Here is a 17,561-nt window from a genome sequence, read left to right on the forward strand (position 1 = left end):
TTTTACTTTGGTTTTGCTTCTGATATAGCTGTAAAACAGCTTTGGTTGATCACTACTTTTATTTATTATATCCTCCTCAAACTGTTTTTGGGCTTCCCTCCTTATTCTTGTATAGTCATTTCTTGCCTGTTTGTAATTATTATACGCCCTTTCACTATTGTGTCTTCTGTATCTATTCCACAACAAATCTCTTCTTTCTTTTGATTTTTTACATTCTGTATTGAACCATTTCTGTATTTTCTTATCTGTTTCTTTGTGCTGTGGGATGTACTTCTGGACTCCTATTTCATAAAATTCACAAAATTTTTTATATACAGCATTTAAATCTTGTCCTCTAAGCTCATTTTCCCAATCAACTTCTAAGAAATACTTCTTTAGGTCTTGATAATTTCCCTTTTTATAGTTTAGGCCCTTTTTGTAACTCATTGCTGTTTACTATGTCATATGCTATCCTGAAGTTATAATTTAGTACTGCATGATCGCTTTTGCCGAGTGGAGGGTGATATATTAAACTGTGTGTGTGTGTGTGTGTGTGTGTGTGTGTGTGTTTTATAGGCAGACTGTGAAATCAGTCATTTCGTGAAGTAAGGTTAGTTTAGTTTAGGTTTATTTAGGTTAGGTTGATCTAGGATAAGGTTAGGTTGGGTTAAGATTAGTTGTGGTTTGGTTAGGTTAATTTTGGCTAAATAGAGAAGGGAATGGTAACTTCTAGCATAAGTCACTCCGTGCATACGACATCGGTAGCCTATACCCTACCAAGATGAAAGCTTGCCATTGAGCTCTGTAAAGCTCACCTGCTGATGAAACGTCAAGAGTTGTCTTATGATTTTTCTTTCCTCTTGATGTGTGCATCGGTCCTTGTAACGACTGTCTGCGGTTATGCCCCATATCAAAAACTCATATAGCCTACTCTCTTGGGCCCCCAGTGTAAAGGTTAACTTGGATATACATTTGGATAGAGAGTACACTTTCATTTCTCTAGCATTCTGCGGGTAGTGAGATGGCAGAAAGCTTAAGTTGATATGCGAGAGTAAAAAATGAAATAAATGAGACTCAATTTTACCGCCATCTTTAATACGCGAGTTGGGTATATCGGCTTTCCCATAAGACATCCATTATTTATAAATTTATATGAAAATCATCTTTCTTAATACATAATTATGCTGCCTTTAAAAAAACTACGCTTATATGTTACTTTTGGCTCCCTTTGGTTGCTGGTTTATATTGACCATGTCGGGTAGACGAAACATCATCACTGCTTGTTGATAGTCACAAGGGAAGGTTGGTCATACCTTCATTCGTCTTTGACTCATTCCTCGACCCTCGTTCTTAGTTGGGCGTTACATAACCTCAGGTTAGTTTATTATGTATTTTAAAATCTGAGCAGAAAAATATGAATCAGGAAACTGTCGCGGTGACGGAGTAATAACCAAAGTTTTGGGAATATACATGCTAGAAACCATAAGTGATCACAGTACCTGAATGAATAGTTTTTACAAGTAGTTGTAAATTACTAGCTATATGAATCCTTAGGAACTGGTGGAAATTTAGCAGCGCACACTTACCGTAAATAACACAGTACTGTATTTTATCAATAAAATTGTACCAGATTTATCAATGCAGTAGCCAATGGTGGGTTAAGTTTCACAGTGCATAATTTTCATGTTATCATTTATAGACACATCAGTTATATATGTAAACCATGTCTAATGGGACCTAACATGACTGTGAGAGCATTATTTATCAGTCCTAACTTTCTTAATGTACTGTAAATGTTTTTGCAAGATTTAGGTGTCAAAGAGTTATACTTTGATAAAGCTTAATTACCTATCCCCACCCTGGAGGGGCTCAGGGATGAGTATTGTTTTCACTTGGTTTGGCTGTTTGTTTGTTTGTCCTGTAACAACTTTACGCGAAAACTACTGGTGCGATTTTGACGAAACTTACAGGGATGATGGGCTATGATCTTCTGATCACCTAATTAAATTTTGGGCCAAGGCCCAGGGTGTAGCCCCCAAAGTGTAAAAAAAACGGGGATGTGTAAAAATTGTTTTTTCATCCTAACTCCTTTCAAATTCGTCATATCAACATGAAACCAAAACCTCAAGGTCTGTCTATGTATCTATTGCCAGACTCCCCAATCCCTTATACGGGGTGGCCACAAACAAATCGCCTCCACGTCACTCTGTCCCCTGCCATTTCACTGCCCTGCTACCAATTCACACCCCCCTCTCTCATATACGTCTACACTTCATCTCTCCATCTCATCCTTGCCCTTCTCCTCCCTCTCTCCCCCTCCACCTCACTCATATACACTCTCCTCATCAGTCTCTCACTCTCCATTCTCTCCACATGGCCATACCACCTCAGTGTGTTTTTCCTAATGCTTCCTATCACATCCACATCCCACAATGCTCCTTCACATCCTCATTTGTCAGTCTCTCTCTCCATGTGACTCCACAGGCTCCTCTCAAATATGGTAACTCATTTCCACTGATCTCTCTCTTGACTTCTGTCCCTCCAACAACATCCAAGCTTCACTTCCATACGTACGGTAAGAGTTCATATTACAATACCGTACTGTTATGTAATAACTTTTCACTTAAATGCTCACTTCCCTGTTTCTTATCACTGCCTTCAGGGAACCAGCAACCTTTCTTCCTTGTTGTACCCTTTCAAGCACTTCACCCTCCAAACTTCCATCCTTACTCATCACGCTACTCAAGTACCGGTACTTAAATGTACTCACATTTTCCATTTCCTCCTCATCCAACCTCACTGTACATTCACTGACTTCACCTCTCTCGAAGACCATGACTTTTCTTTTCCCTACATTCACCTTTAGATTCCGTTTCTTACACACTCTCCCAAACTCATCCACCAAGCCTTTGCAGCTCCCATTTGTCTTCACTCAACAACACAGTATCATCTGCAAACAACATTACAGGGAGTTTCCAAACACTGCCCTCTCTCACCAGGGTCACTCCAAGATCCACTGCCCTACCTTGTACCTCTTTTATTACCCCATCCATGTACAGACTGAACAACCATGGAGACATGACACATCCCTGTTTCAACCCAACCATCAAAGAGAAAAATTCACTCAGTTCACCATCCACACGCACTGCAGCCTTAGCACCATGAACATACTCATCACAGCATTCAACAACTTCCCATCTACTCCATATATTCTGAATACTTTCCACAATCCTTGTCTATCCACCGTCTTATGCTTTCTCCAAATCCATGAAAGCCACATACAACTTCTTTCCCTTCTCTAGAAACTTTTCCACTAAAGATCTAAGAATGAATATCTGATCTACACAACTTCTTCCCATCCTAAAGCCTCCCTGTTCTTCATCAGTTAATTCCTCTGCTATTTTCCCTAACTCTGTCAATAAGTACCTACTGTATACTTTTCCTGTTACACTAAGAAGACAAATGCCCCTATGATTACCACACACTTTTTTTCCCCTTTCCCTTTGTACAAGGGAATAATTATACCTGACTTCCAATCATTCGGGACTACCTTTCTCCCAGGCCAATCTACACATCTTCCACATCCATTCTACTACTATCTCTTCCCCATGCTTCAGCATTTCACCACACACTCCATCAGTTCCTGGGTCTTTCCCCATTTTGACTTTCTTCAGTGCTTCCACAACTTCTATCCTACTGATTTCTTCCTGTCTTCTTACCTCCCGCCTTCTCCATGCCATTCCCCAGCCACTTATACTCGCATTACTTTCATTCTCTATGTTACAGTTCATTAAAGTGGTGTTTCCATCTGCTCACTTTTTCTCCCTTCTCAACTAGTAATCAACCATTTTTATCTTTCACTCCCCTACTGACTTCATTGCCACCCTGTCTGACTCTCTTTACCTCTTTCCAGAACATTTTCTTACATTCCCTCCACTTGACACTCGAATTCCTTCCAAATTCCTCATCCAATCTTTTCATACTCTTTCTTACTAATCTTTTCACCTCTCTCCTCCTTTCTACATATAACTCTCTCTTCTGTCTCTCAACTTCTTCCATGCCCCTATTCCTCATCCATTCATTATATGGTTTCTTCTTTTGTGCTAGAGCCTGTCTCACCTCTTCATTCATCATGCTGGTCCTTGAACCCCCTTTCGTCTTCTCTTCACTCCACACACCACCTCACATGCTGCACATATTTCCTCTGTGAATATCTTGCACACACCTTCCACGTCCTCCATTTGCTCCAGTTCATATTTACCCAATCATTCCTCTGCTTCTCTTTTATAATCTGCCTTTTTCTCATCCTCTTATGGCCTTTCCAGTCTCCTTACATCTACCCCTTCCTCCCATCCTTCTCTTCTATTGGACCATGATTCTGACCACCACTTGGTTGTGATCAGAAAGTCCACTCCCCCAGCCTCTATATGCTCTTGCATCTTTCAGATCTGCATCAGGTGGGTCGGGCCTAAAATTTCAAATGGGAGTAAAATTGTCAATTTCCACCCAATTTACCCCAAATTTAATATGTGACATCTTTGACTAGATATGTTGTTGTGTTTATAATGTCAGCACTAAATGACTGCCGGAGATGGGTTTGCTTTGCCATGGTACCGTTTCTTATATGTCATTTGTAACTGGTAGCCATCGAGGATTTTGCCCACAAAATTTCGGAGATAAGTTTAGTGTAAGCAAACATGTTTATTGAAAATTTTTGACCAGATTTGGTGTGGACTTTTCAGTTATTGCTGGGATCCAATAATCATCCCCATTAAGGTACAGGCATGCCTTTCCATTGTTTTCAGTAAAGACAAAAAATTCATGACAAGATGTATCAGAGATTAAGAGATTTGAAACTTATGCTTGTATCACATATTTCAGGTTTTGAATGTCCTTGCCTGAAACCTTTTGCATAGCAGACAAGGCTTGAATGTGAGAGCAGTAGTACTCCATTGATATTTTAAGGGACAGAGCCCACAACAGTTTGAGTGAGATTTTTCCATGGATATTTGACTCTAAGAGTATTCATTACGGATAGTGAAATTATATTTAACCTGCATGTCAGTACACCTTAAGGTGTATTCTGTATTACTGAGGATTCAAAAACTCAGAAGTCTGACATTTCAGAAACCATGGATCGCCTGTTTGGTCGTGGAAAGCCCAAGGAACCACCTCCAAACCTCACAGATTGTATTTCCAATGTGGACAGCCGAGCCGAGTCAGTTGAGAAAAAGATTGCAAGATTAGATGCAGAGCTTGTGAAATACAAAGACCAGATGAAGAAGGTATGTAATCATAGCTACTGTAATATATGCGGTTGTCCTTCTGCCTACAGGTAACTTTTCACTCCCTCTTCTCTTTCTTTCCATCATTCTTTCCTCTTCCTTCTGCCTGTGGGTGACTCGACACTGAGTGACAAGCCAAATGGTTTCTTTTACACCAGGAAACCATTTACTACACTGGGTGGTAACCATATAACCAAATTTTGGCGCCTGGTGGTTTAGCTGGTAATTATTGCACTCCAATTGGATTGAGCCGGTGAAGGTTTATATCCAAGGGGTGGTTGGGGTTGATTGCTCATGTAATGCCACTCTGGGATGAGTGAGGCTGGTCACTATCATCATAAATGTCGGGACTAACTGCCTAGCCCCGGGTCCCTATGCTCCTCATGGGGCAATGTTGGATTGGATGATGGATGGATACAAAACTGTAGTGTGATCTGTCTTTATGTGTTGTTTGTTTTGTCAATACAGTAAGGTTGTAGAGCAGTAATACCTGTAGCTGTACCAGTCTGTTAATACCTACAATAGTTAGCATAATGAGACTGCACCAAGATGAAGAATTCGAGTTTTCCCTTGTTCAATAGATGTAGTCATACAGGTGAGGATGGTTGTACCATGCATGAGCCAGGCACTGCTTGAAGCTGTTGATCATGGTACTGTTGACAGTTTTTAAAGGCAGTTTGTTCCAATATTCATTTACTCCTGTAGGGAAGAAGCTGACTCTTGGTCCTTGTGAATGTTGGATTTTATATGTACAGTACAGTATATTGGTGGCCTTTAAGTTTTGGTTGACAAACTTGGCTTGAACATTGACCTGCTGCAGCAGGGACACTTGTTGCCTACTTCCACTTGATCAACATTTTATGTGATTTGATGTAGGCTCAGTGGGTAATGTCTGTCTTTTGCCTTCTGAACAGGAAGGTGGGGAGGCCAAGTGTTTCCGAATCTGAAGGAGTAAGGTAAATGCACAGTTTATAGGACCAGCCCAGTTCCTCAATGTTGAACACTCCCAATTGCATCCTTGTCCTTTTTGGGTTGCGGAAACCAGAGGACTGATGCATATTCAAAATATGTATGGACAGCTTTTATAGATATAAGAAAAAATGTGCATTTGTCCATGCACATGGTGGTGTGTTTGATTGCACCCAGACTTGATTGTTGACGTGGTCAGAAAGTCTCAGCTTGGAATGAATCATGGAACCTAAGTCCTTCTCTTCGGTGGTGGTATTAACCCCTACGCGTCGGGGGTTTTCTGACATCACCCACTCTTCACTGCGGGATATTTCCGTAATTTTGGCAAAAATACCTTGATTTCAAACTATAATATCTGCCAAACTAAAATAGCTAGAGAAAAAATTAAAAATACATAAGACTCACCAACTCTTCCTCTTTCGAAGGAAAGTATCCCCAGGTCTCCAGGTGGTCCTGTCAATGAGTAAGGATAAGTTAAAGATGACTGGTTTTCCGTGTTTTGGCGGGCTGATTCTGAGTGCGCGCCACTGCCAGTGACCTTGGACTTACTGGCTAGCATTGGCAGCACTGACTGGAGTGGTGATTGTAACACTGCCCAGCCTTTCTTTGAGAATATCTGAAATTTTCCACTCACTCTTCGACTTTTCCTTACTCACCGTCGTAAGGATGAATCATCTCCCTGTTCTTGTGGCTCCCCATAAGGTTTTCCTCCTGTTTCACAGTGCCACTATGCCTCATAGGTGTGTGGGAAAAGAATAGCTTTTTGATTTTTTGTACTTAAGGCTTGCATTAGTTATAATAATTTCCCTCTACTGTGGCATTTATATTTGAACTTGACATGACGATTACAGGTAATTGCACTTTAAGAAGTAAATGATGTGGCTGTTTCATGCAGTATGGTTGAGTATGAGGTAATTACTTGTACTAAAATTGTGACTAATTTGTACTAATCGGGGGCATTGTGAAAATATTACTAATGTTATACACAACTTACATCTTTTGTACTTCACATCACAAATATACCTATTCTTACTTATTCATTGTTATTTTCTGAGTAATGAGGGAAAAAATTTAGTTATAGTCAACCAGGTCATTTTCTTTCTCGTCTGTGCACTTCTGGTTTTCTTTCATGTAGCAGGTAGGGTTACTCAAGGTATTTCCAGTCATTGTTTCACAGATAACCCTAAACAGTAACACTTATTGCATTGCACTTGTAAAGCTTATTATAAAACACTTATAACACTTACTAGATATAACGTATAATATCTTACATTTCACTTACCGGTACCATATGTATATAAAAAAAAAAAAATGTGCATACCTGTTTACTATTTACAATTTCCCACACACCTGCTCATTCACTGAGCCCTTTCCCCGGTGGTAAGGGCAGAACTTACGCAGGGGTCGATGATGCAATCGGTCCCGCATATGAGGGAGCAGAATTGGATGAGGAGGTTGAGGAAGACATCACTCTACACACTGCCAGTGCCGTGTGCAGACTGAGCTGTGCATCGGTCAGGTACCTCGGGTACCTACCTGCTCTGTGGTTGTCTTAGAAATTGGTTGCGGGTTCAAAGGGTGACGGGAAGACGCTTGCGGCAATACACGTCAACCGGCATTGTTCTGCGCCAAAATTCGTGACGGCTATACATGTCAACCGGCGTGTAGGGGTTAATAGCATGAACTGTGCCATCAAGCTTCTTCATTGTGTATTTGTGGTAGGTTTGACTTTGCACTTATCTGGATGCAATTTCAGTTGCATCTTGGTTGTACATTCATCCATCTATCTGTCCATCATCCAATCCTATGTTGCCTCATGAAGGGCGTAGGAGCCCGGGGCATGGCAAGTTGGTCCTAACATTTAAGATGAGAGTGACCAGCCTCACTCATCCCTGAGTGGCAAATAAACCCCAACCACACATAAACCTTCACCGGCTCAATCTGACTGGAGTGCCGTAATTACCCACTAAACCACTAGGCTCCAAAATTTGATTATATGGTTACCACCGAGCATAGTAAATGGTTTCCTGGTGTACAGGAAACCACTTGGCTTGCCACTCAGTGTAGAGTCACCCATAGGCAGAAGGAAGATGAAAGAATGAAGGGAAGAAAGACAGAAGAGGGAGTGTAAAGTCACCGGTGGGCAGAAGGACGAGGAAAGAATGAAGGGAAGATAGACAGAAGAGGATGGAAGGAAAGAAGGATGGAGGAGAGGAAAGGGCAGACACCTGAGAGCAGCATTACATCGAGTGAGTGGATGGTGTAAGAGTAAATCAGCCTGAAGGCATGTACTGTGGTTCGCATTGTCACAGTCTAATGTTATTGAGTACATTTTTCTGTCATCGGCAAAGTGACACGAAATTGGATAGCTGTCTGGTATATCACCAACAAAGATAACGATTAACAGGGACCCAAGTGCTGATTGTTGTGGGACTCTGTTAGTTACTGGTAGCCTGTCTGAAGTTTTATGGTTTACCATTACACACTAGCTTCTTTGTGTTAGGAAGCACCAAACTCATTCAGGAAGGTTGCCCTTGATGCCAGATAACTCTGTCTGGTAGAAGCCTATCATGTGGTACAGTGTCAGAGTCTTTAGCATAATCAAGAAGTAAGCCTATCTCTGCTGGAAAGTTGTGGCAGTGCATCTGTTGCCATGTCAAGTGCCTGCATCCTGTAATAGGTTTGTGATAGTTGATTTGCCAATGGTAAAACCATGCTGCTGTTTAGAATGAAGTCTGTTGTTTTTATGTGGTCAGTTATTTTTCCTGAAATAATCCTCTCAAAAACCATGCAAATGATAGACGTAAGGGATATAGGATGGTGGTTTTCAGGGTCTGATTTATCTTCTTTCTTTAATATGGGTGTGATGTTGGCCCCTCTCCACTGTTGTGGCTTTCCTTTATATCAGATACTAGACCTGAATGTGAATGTTAGTGGGCCGGCTGTTTCAGTTACAAGTTCTTTCAATGTTCAGTCATGCCTTGGGTCAGAAACTGGTGATTTGTCTGTTGTTAGTGTCTTAAGCTGATCTGTAACTTATTATTTTGTCAATTCCTGTGAAATAAGTTGGTATCTTACTATTGCCATGGGTATAAACCTTAGAATACTGTTTAGTGTCATGGTAAATGTCATATGGTAATATTAGTTTAGTGTTTCAGCCATTTCCTTGTCATCGCTTGTAAAGTATCCACTTGACGCCTTCAGATCTACAGTGTTTACCCTGATTTCCTCCAGCTGTTTACATATCTCCATTTTTTTTTTTTTTTTTTTTTTTCTATGCCCAAAATATTGACGTCCTGATCACACATCAAATCATCAGCTAACGCCCAGTGGAACTTAACCTGACAGCAAGCTGCTAATGTCACTCGAATGAGTCTGGTTCTGAGTTGTCTGTCTTTTCATAATTGAAAAATGTAAAGGTCTTTGTAATTGAATTAATGAAACTTGAGTTATGAAAAATCTCTTACTAGGATATTCTTTTAAGTTCCTCCAACTATCTGTTTGTTGCCAGACACTAAACCTTGTGTTGCTGTTGTGCTACCCCAGTCTGCCTGATTGAGCAGACCCAGTCAAGTGCAGGCAAGCAACTGCCCCTGCAGGGCTGTCCCTTGCAGTGAACCAATGTTCCCTTGTGGGTGATGGTTCCTCGCCTGCAGGGATAAATGTGCAGGTTATGTTCCTGGGTTGGTGCTGCATTTGTGTGTCCACCCATTTAAAAGAGGCACCTTAGTAGCCTCCCCATCACCATTTTATTTGTGTACATGGTTACAACCCAGCATAGTAAATGGTTTCCAGAGTTACAGGAAACCATATGACTTGTCACCCACTGTAGTGCCTCAATAATTTCCTCTTTCCATGGCATTACCCTTCCCCTTAGTACTTATTTACAGTCACACTCTTCAGCTAGTCATCTGGAACAACACACTCATACATAATTAAATTTATCAAATCAGTAGCTAAACCAAGTTCTGCATCTCCTGAAACCTTCGACATTTCAGCAGGCAACCCGGACACACCCACCACCTGCCCTAACTGCATCCTGTCATTTTACCTGCTCACTGTAGCAACATCAATCAGAGGCCAAGTGCCAAACACCAGATCCGTTGACTCCAGTCAAACCTTTAGCTTAATTTATATTTCTCACTCATTGCACTTATGAAAGAGATGAGTTATTTTTCCACATCATAATACAGTAAGTTCACTATCATATGCTATAAGCAGCAGAAAGAGTGCAGGGCGAGGATCAGTACCCCTTGACCCCTTCTCCTGTCTATGACTTTATTCCACCCAGTACAGCACCTTTATACATTATACAATTTAGCACTCTCTTGTAAGGTCGTTCCCACTCTACAGTGAACTCTTCATTCCACTAAGATTATCCTTCATGCCAGATGCGAGAGGGCCCAGCAAAGAATGCAGTAAAGCAAAAGGCCCTCCGTGTGTTGAAACAAAAGAAGATGTATGAGCAGCAGTCAACCAATCTGCGGAACCAGAGTTTCAACATGGAACAGGCCAATTATGCTACCCAAACCCTTAAGGACACCAAGACCACTGTAAATGCCATGAAACTTGGTGTGAAGGAGATGAAGAAGGAATTCAAGAAGATTGACATAGATGAAATTGAAGACATACAGGTAATGAGACAGCTACATACGGTAGGATTTTAAGGAATGTCGGGACCAACTGCCTAACTCCGGGCTTCTACGCTCCTCATGGGGCAATGTGGGATTGGATGATGGCTGGATGGATGTTCCATCCCTCCTTCCATCATCCAATCCTACATGCCCCATGAGGAGCACAGGAGCCCAGGGCTAAGCAGATTGGTCCTGACATTTGAGGGGGGAAAAAAATCCCAGTGCGATGTTACAGTGAATGGAGAATGACTGGAATTGATGCGAGATTTCAAATACCTGGGTACAGTGATAGAAAAGAGAAGAAAATGTGCAGAAGAAGTGGAAGGTAGAGTGACACAAGGAACGAAAGTAGTTGGTGCAAGGAAGGCCTTGATAAGAAATAGAGGCTTGAGTGTTGCAGCTGCACGAGGCTTACATAAGGAGCGTTAGTGCCAGCTTCAACATATGGATGTAAGACTATGGTGTGGCATGAAAATGAAAAGTCAGGAGTGAGAGCAGTGGAGATGGGACTGCTGAGGAATGTATGTGGAGTACAGAGTGTGGATAGGATACGAAATAATGTGATTCGTGAAAGATGTGGAGTGAAGAAGTCTGTGGACACCAGAATCAAAGAGTGCACTGAGATGGTATGGTCATGTGGAAAGAATGGATAACAATAGACTTGTGAAAAAGGTATATCTGAGTGAATTGGAAGGAGGGTGGAGGCAAGGTAGGCCAAGGAGAAGGTGGAGGGATTTGGTGGATGAGTGTGTGAGGAAGAGGAGTTTGGAAGTCGGTGAGGCTAGGGGACTGACAAGAGTTCGAGCTGGCTGGATGAATATTGTGAGGAAAAGCGCATGATCAGGGTTTTGGCATCCCTTTTTAATGTGACAGTGTCCGGATTGACTGTATCAGATACGTTTATGTGAAGCTCCAGAACCTTGTGAATGTTTTTGGCGTATCAGATAGAGCCAGGATTCCGGGGACTTGAATGATGAGTGAATGGAAGCTTGCCCATTGGAGTGGGCAAATTTGGGCTGTCTGGACGTTGCTGCTCCTAACCCTGCCCTAGGGTGGGAAACAAGGTCCGGATGATGATGATGATGATGATAATAATATAATAGATAACAGGGGGGCTGCATTTATGTTAGACTGGGATAATCTAGGTTAAGTTTAAGCCATGGTAGGTTAGGTCAGGTTAGGTTAACTTAGAAGAATGCTAAGTTATGTTAAGCATTTGTCTAAATTAGCATAACCTACCAAATCGGTAGAGAGGCGGCCTGTAGTCCTAATGGACCCAGGATCGAATTCCGGCTGGGGCAGGGAACAGTTTAAGGATTTGAATTTCCTAAAAGCAGACTTTCCTGATCTACCAGATGACCCGCCGACATGTCATAAAAATACCCCCGCTAATACCAATACACCAATCCTGTATGAGACAGCCCTAGCATGTATTCAATATGGATGGTGGGTGTTAGTGCCGAAGTGGTGACATGTGGAGGTGTAGGAGGACTACTGGGCCTTGGGATAGGTCACTGCCCCCAAGAAATAGGCCCTGAAGCCTTTGCTCAGAGTCGGACACATTAAAAAAAAAAAAAAAAAAAAAAAAAAAAAAAAACCCTAGCCTGATCTAACCTAAACTTAACCTAGATTATCCCAACCAAACCTAACCACATCCTAAATTAACGTAATATAAATGAAATGACTGATTTCACAGTTTGCCTGTTTGCTGCAGTTTTGTCGTTTCACACATTGCCAAAAACAAACTCAGTAGTCTACAGAATGCTGTACTTAGGAAATGTTTACAGGTAGTTTTATTTTGTACCTTGTCTTGAAGTTTTGGCTTTTCTATGGAGTACCTTGGCATTCTGTATAATGATGGGTTTCCCACTTTGCCAGTAACATATACATTAGGTTTTATTATTTTCAGACTTCATTTCCTTTTATATGCTGGTGTATTTTTATTCTTATCTTGCACCGACAGGATGTTGTGTTCATTTTAAATGTTTTGATAGTTTTTTCATCAGTGGCATTTTTTTTTTCCCCCCATGTATCATCATCCTGACATTTTTTCCCATCTGAGGATAGGATGTGGTAGGGTTCAGAAAGTAGGGAATGATAGAAGCACATAAGAGGGAGAACTGTTAACAGCATGCCCAATGAAGAGGGTCAGACACTCATTGACACACTATCCTAGCCCCAGAAATCCTGGGTTCATTGCACAGGGCCAGTTATCTGCCCCTCCTCCCCCCATCCCCCCCCCCCCCATTTTTTTTTTCTTCTGTATACCTGCAAGATAAACTTAAAGAGAAAACTGCCAAACCTGTGTCGTGTGATCCTCTGCACAATATCTCATTTAGTCAGTTTATCTTGATATATCCCTAGTCTTCATAATTTCCATTCCATGTGTTCCTACACTCATTTACCATTTCCATCCAACTTTTTGTTGGCTGACCACATCTTCTGCTACCTTCCAACCCACTCACATAGCTACACCATCATCATCACCCTGTCTAAATCTGTTCTCTCTGTATGACCATTCCATCTAATCACTGATTTCAGCCCTGTAATCAACAGACTTTCTAACTTCACATCTTTCATGTATCACATTTGTTTTTATCCTTGCCAGTCTGTGTGTTCCAAACACATTCCACAAAAATTCCATTTCTAGTTCTTTCACTCCTGATGTTTTTGCACTCATGATATAAAATTCCCACAGCTCTCAAATGTACAGAAATGTCTATGATTGGATGCATGTGCAGTGTGTCGTTTAGTGTGAGGCCTCAGCAGGGGGGGGAGGGGGGCAAGGTTTACAATATAAGTGTTTAGAGGTAGGATGGGACTGGAGTGTATTGGTGTTGTGATGAGGAGAGGTAGATTGAGATGGTTTGGGCATGTGGAGAGGATGGGGGATGATAATTGGGAGCAGAAAGTGAGAAGTGTTACTGTTACTGGTAGGGTAGCGAGAGGTAGACCGAAAAAGACCTGGGACTTGGTCATTGAGTGTGATCTTAAGGATAAGGGATTAAATAGCGAAGCTACCAGAGACTGAGCAGCATGGAGAGCCGCCCTTAGTTGACCAAGGCTGACGCATGCAAGCATTTTGGAGCCTTCAAAAACAAAACAAAACAAACACCTTTATGTTAATGGGTGCATAACACACCTTCATAGAATCACCTTGCACCCTCCCCACTCAGACTTCTGGTGCATATCAGGCCTTCATAGCACCAGGTACCTGTCTTCCTTGTGCCACTTCATTCTCCACTTCCTAAGCATAGTTATCTCTCTGTCCACTTGCTACATGTTGGTTTGTTTTGTTTCCTTCATAAAGGTTCAAGCATGCTTGCATGCATCAGCCTTGGTAGCTTTCCATGCTGCTTGATCTCTGACAGCCTCTCAGTTCAATCCCTTATCCTTGAGGTCACACTCTATGACCTCATCCCAGGTCTTTTTTCGTCTCCTTCTCGCTGTCCTACCCTCAACATTAATGCTTCCAACTTCCTGCACCCAGTTGTCATCTCCCATCTTGTCCACATGCCCAGACCATCTCAGTCTACCTCTCCTCATCACAACAGCAATACACTCCAGTCCCATCCTTCCTCTTAACTCTTCCATCATAAATGTAGCCCCCAGGCCTTACATATACATACGACATAATGCATAAAACATTCATCGGTTCTGCTCAGCCATACAGCCCAGGGTTAAGTAACAGTAACAACAGCAGCAACAACCATTTCATGTCTCTGTCTATTCTTATACACATCACACTGATACTGTTCGCAGAACAGTCACAAAACATGGACCCTCCTGCAAGATCATAAGTTATGACTTAGGGCAATGGACTGCAAAGCTCTTCTTTTGTCAGACTTCTTTCCTTACAGCAGTGGACTGCAAAGCTCTTCTTTTGTCTGACTTCTTTCCTTACACCCCAGGATGACATGGCTGACATGCTAGACCAAGCAGACGAAGTTCAGGAGGCGCTGGGGCGATCGTATGGGATGCCTGAGATTGATGAGGATGATCTGGCTGCTGAGCTTGATGCTTTGGGTGATGAGGTGATGCTGGATGATGATGCCTCATACTTAGATGATGCAATCAATGCTCCCAATGCCCCAGAAAAGGAGCCTGGTGCTGAAACAGTGAAGGATGGTATGCCAGTGGATGAATTTGGCCTTCCACAGATGACTACATAGGAAAGGTAATGCATGATGTTCAGCAGGTATGTCACAGAACAACAGTTACGAGGTATTTTGGACAGAATAATGGTAGACATCATCATTCTTTGAATGCTAATGATTAATATGTATGTTATTATTAACCGTCTTGTTTTATTTTAGTTTAGTGCAGTGCAGTTCTGAAAACAGGATAAGATGTACTGTACCTGAAAAAGTAAATGACTATGAAAGTGAAAACTTGTCACTTGATAGGAATGAACTGATTGTAAAAAGTAGCATATTGTGCACAGTACTGTATGATGAACTCCAATTAAACCAGGCACTGACAGTAATAGACGGTGCTTCTCCGTGAACATACCACATCTCTCATACGTAATGCATATCTAAAATGTTAAGGAAAATATTTAGAGAATAGGTAAAAAGGAAAACCATTTTTTTTTTTTTCCCAGTATTTCCACAGTAAAATTGTTGAAATATATCCTCTAAATATCAAGACATCAGTGTTATTGCCTCTCTTATTTATTAACGGAGATGTTATCACGGCAGTTTGGGATCAAATTCAGCTTAAAACAAGGAACTGTTTTAACTATAGTTTCATATTTTGAACCTGCTATGCAATGCCTTGTAATTTGTTATTCAAAATTCCATGTTTTAATACATTTGTAGTTTTGTGTACCTCATACAGTTCCGGTATACCAACATACCGAAGTATTCTGAAAATGTCACCTGCAGCAACTTTGATATACTGAATTATGTGGCATCATATGGGAGCTGCAGGTATCTCCTTGAATTTAATGCTTTGCAGCAGTTTGTGCAATATCATTTTGAAGAGTTTGATAAATTAGTGATTTATGAGGGTAAGTTTTTCATAAGGAATGTACAGTCACCCACAAAAGTCGTGTCCTTTTTTCAAACCCCATAAATGTTTAAGCCGGTTTGTCGAAGCTGCAGGGAGACTCATGCATATCTGGGAACAGTGTCAGTGGGGGTTGGAGGTACCGGTACTGGGAATGGAGGGGGTGGTGCGGTAGTGGGCGAGTTGTATGTTACATTCGTCATGTGTAGCTTTACCTGCTCTCGGCTTTGACTTTTCTATACATACAGTGAAAATGGAAAGAAACAGACATGCAGCTTCTAAAAAACAAAGTTGAGCTGCGACAGGGAGGTTCCACCTGCCCTCTCCGCACACTCCCTATCCACCATAATACCACCTTGATTCCCACCAACTGGCTCCTTTTCCATGGGCAGCAGTATAGCACAGTCGACAAAACATTACGACATAACAACAAAGCAAAGAAAACATTGCCTTGTCGTTCACATGCTGTAATATGAGACGATGTAGCAGAACTATTTTGTGTTGACATCTGAAACCTTTACAGTAGTTAGGTAAGTGTCCAACCACTCATTAACCAGAAACAATGGAGGTTGGTGATGGTGGGGAGTCTAAACTTGGATATAGACCACAGCTGTAACTCAGCGTGATAAAGCATGGTGAAGTAAGGTGTAAGCATCACAATTGTCAGACACGGTCATGAAGCAATGGAGCCATGGCTGTTAATATTATTATTGACTCATTTCATATGATTAGTAGAGTCATAATCAAGTAGTCATAATCAAGCTTTCAGTGTTTTTCACTGCTGAATAATAGGAAGTAATGTCTTGTCAGCAGATATTTGATAATATCCCCCATGCACTGGAAACTAATCACCCATAGATATCTTGTTTCTCAAGTAGTGCAGAGACAAAACCTATGTCAAATTGTGACATTATGGTTCAAAATGTGTTAGTCTTGTATTCATATACAGTATAAGTAAAACAGCATTTTTCATACTGTAATGTTCATTATTCACCCACTGATATATATGTTTACTAATCTTCTTCCCCCAGTAATTTCAACCCAAAACAAATAAGTAAATAATTTGTAATATTGCAATTTACCCCAATTTACGGTTATCTTAACCCCTTAACCGCGGGGCGTCACTTTCGTGACGCTTGGGAGCAAGGGATCATACCGCGGGGCGTCGCTTTTGTGATTCTGTGTTATTTTGAATTCACCCGGGCTTCCAAGTGGGGGCTTGTATCATCTATCAGTACTGCCAATGTCCAACACTAGTCAGCACTCCTAATCTCATCTGTACTCCCATCCATTGTTGACAATTTAGCCATTTCTCCCCGTTCTTGACTCCCCTCCCTACCCCCCCTCCATTACCCTATCCTCTCGCCTGCCTGGCCGTGCTACGCTAAGTAAATCTTCCCTGGAATTTTTCACTGATTTCATCCATTGAAATAAGCCCTATGCCCTATTCTTATACCAAATAATATATACAAGAAAGAAATAAGGTAAGTGAGAGTGCCATACACCTGGAATTGGCTAATTATCACCTGACAACACCTCACGTGCACTCGTTCGCTAATTTTCGCTGTTTTTTTCCCCTTGAAATATGCTGTATAATCTATTTTCGTAATAAATATACATATAAGGAGGGAAGGGAGAAGCCTAAGTGATATTTACATTCACCTGGAACTACCTAATTTATAAT

The 17,561-nt window shown here is 41.4% G+C and overlaps 1 protein-coding gene across 1 annotated transcript; it reads left to right on the forward strand.

Moving 5' to 3' along the window:
- The first annotated feature begins 1,283 nt into the window (after nucleotides 1-1,283).
- Nucleotides 1,284-16,016, forward strand: Vps60 (vacuolar protein sorting 60). Its single transcript, XM_080277537.1, has 4 exons — nucleotides 1,284-1,354; nucleotides 5,107-5,264; nucleotides 10,625-10,867; nucleotides 14,779-16,016. Exons 2-4 carry the CDS (start codon nucleotides 5,112-5,114, stop codon nucleotides 15,037-15,039), a joined length of 657 nt encoding a protein of 218 aa, XP_080133663.1. The 5' UTR covers nucleotides 1,284-1,354; nucleotides 5,107-5,111; the 3' UTR covers nucleotides 15,040-16,016.
- The last annotated feature ends 1,545 nt before the right edge of the window (nucleotides 16,017-17,561 follow it).

The sequence above is a fragment of the Coenobita brevimanus genome, chromosome 70 (genome assembly GCF_032717465.1).
Source record: "Coenobita brevimanus isolate Jiangsu-jjx chromosome 70, ASM3271746v2, whole genome shotgun sequence".
Taxonomy (NCBI): Eukaryota; Metazoa; Arthropoda; class Malacostraca; order Decapoda; family Coenobitidae; genus Coenobita; species Coenobita brevimanus.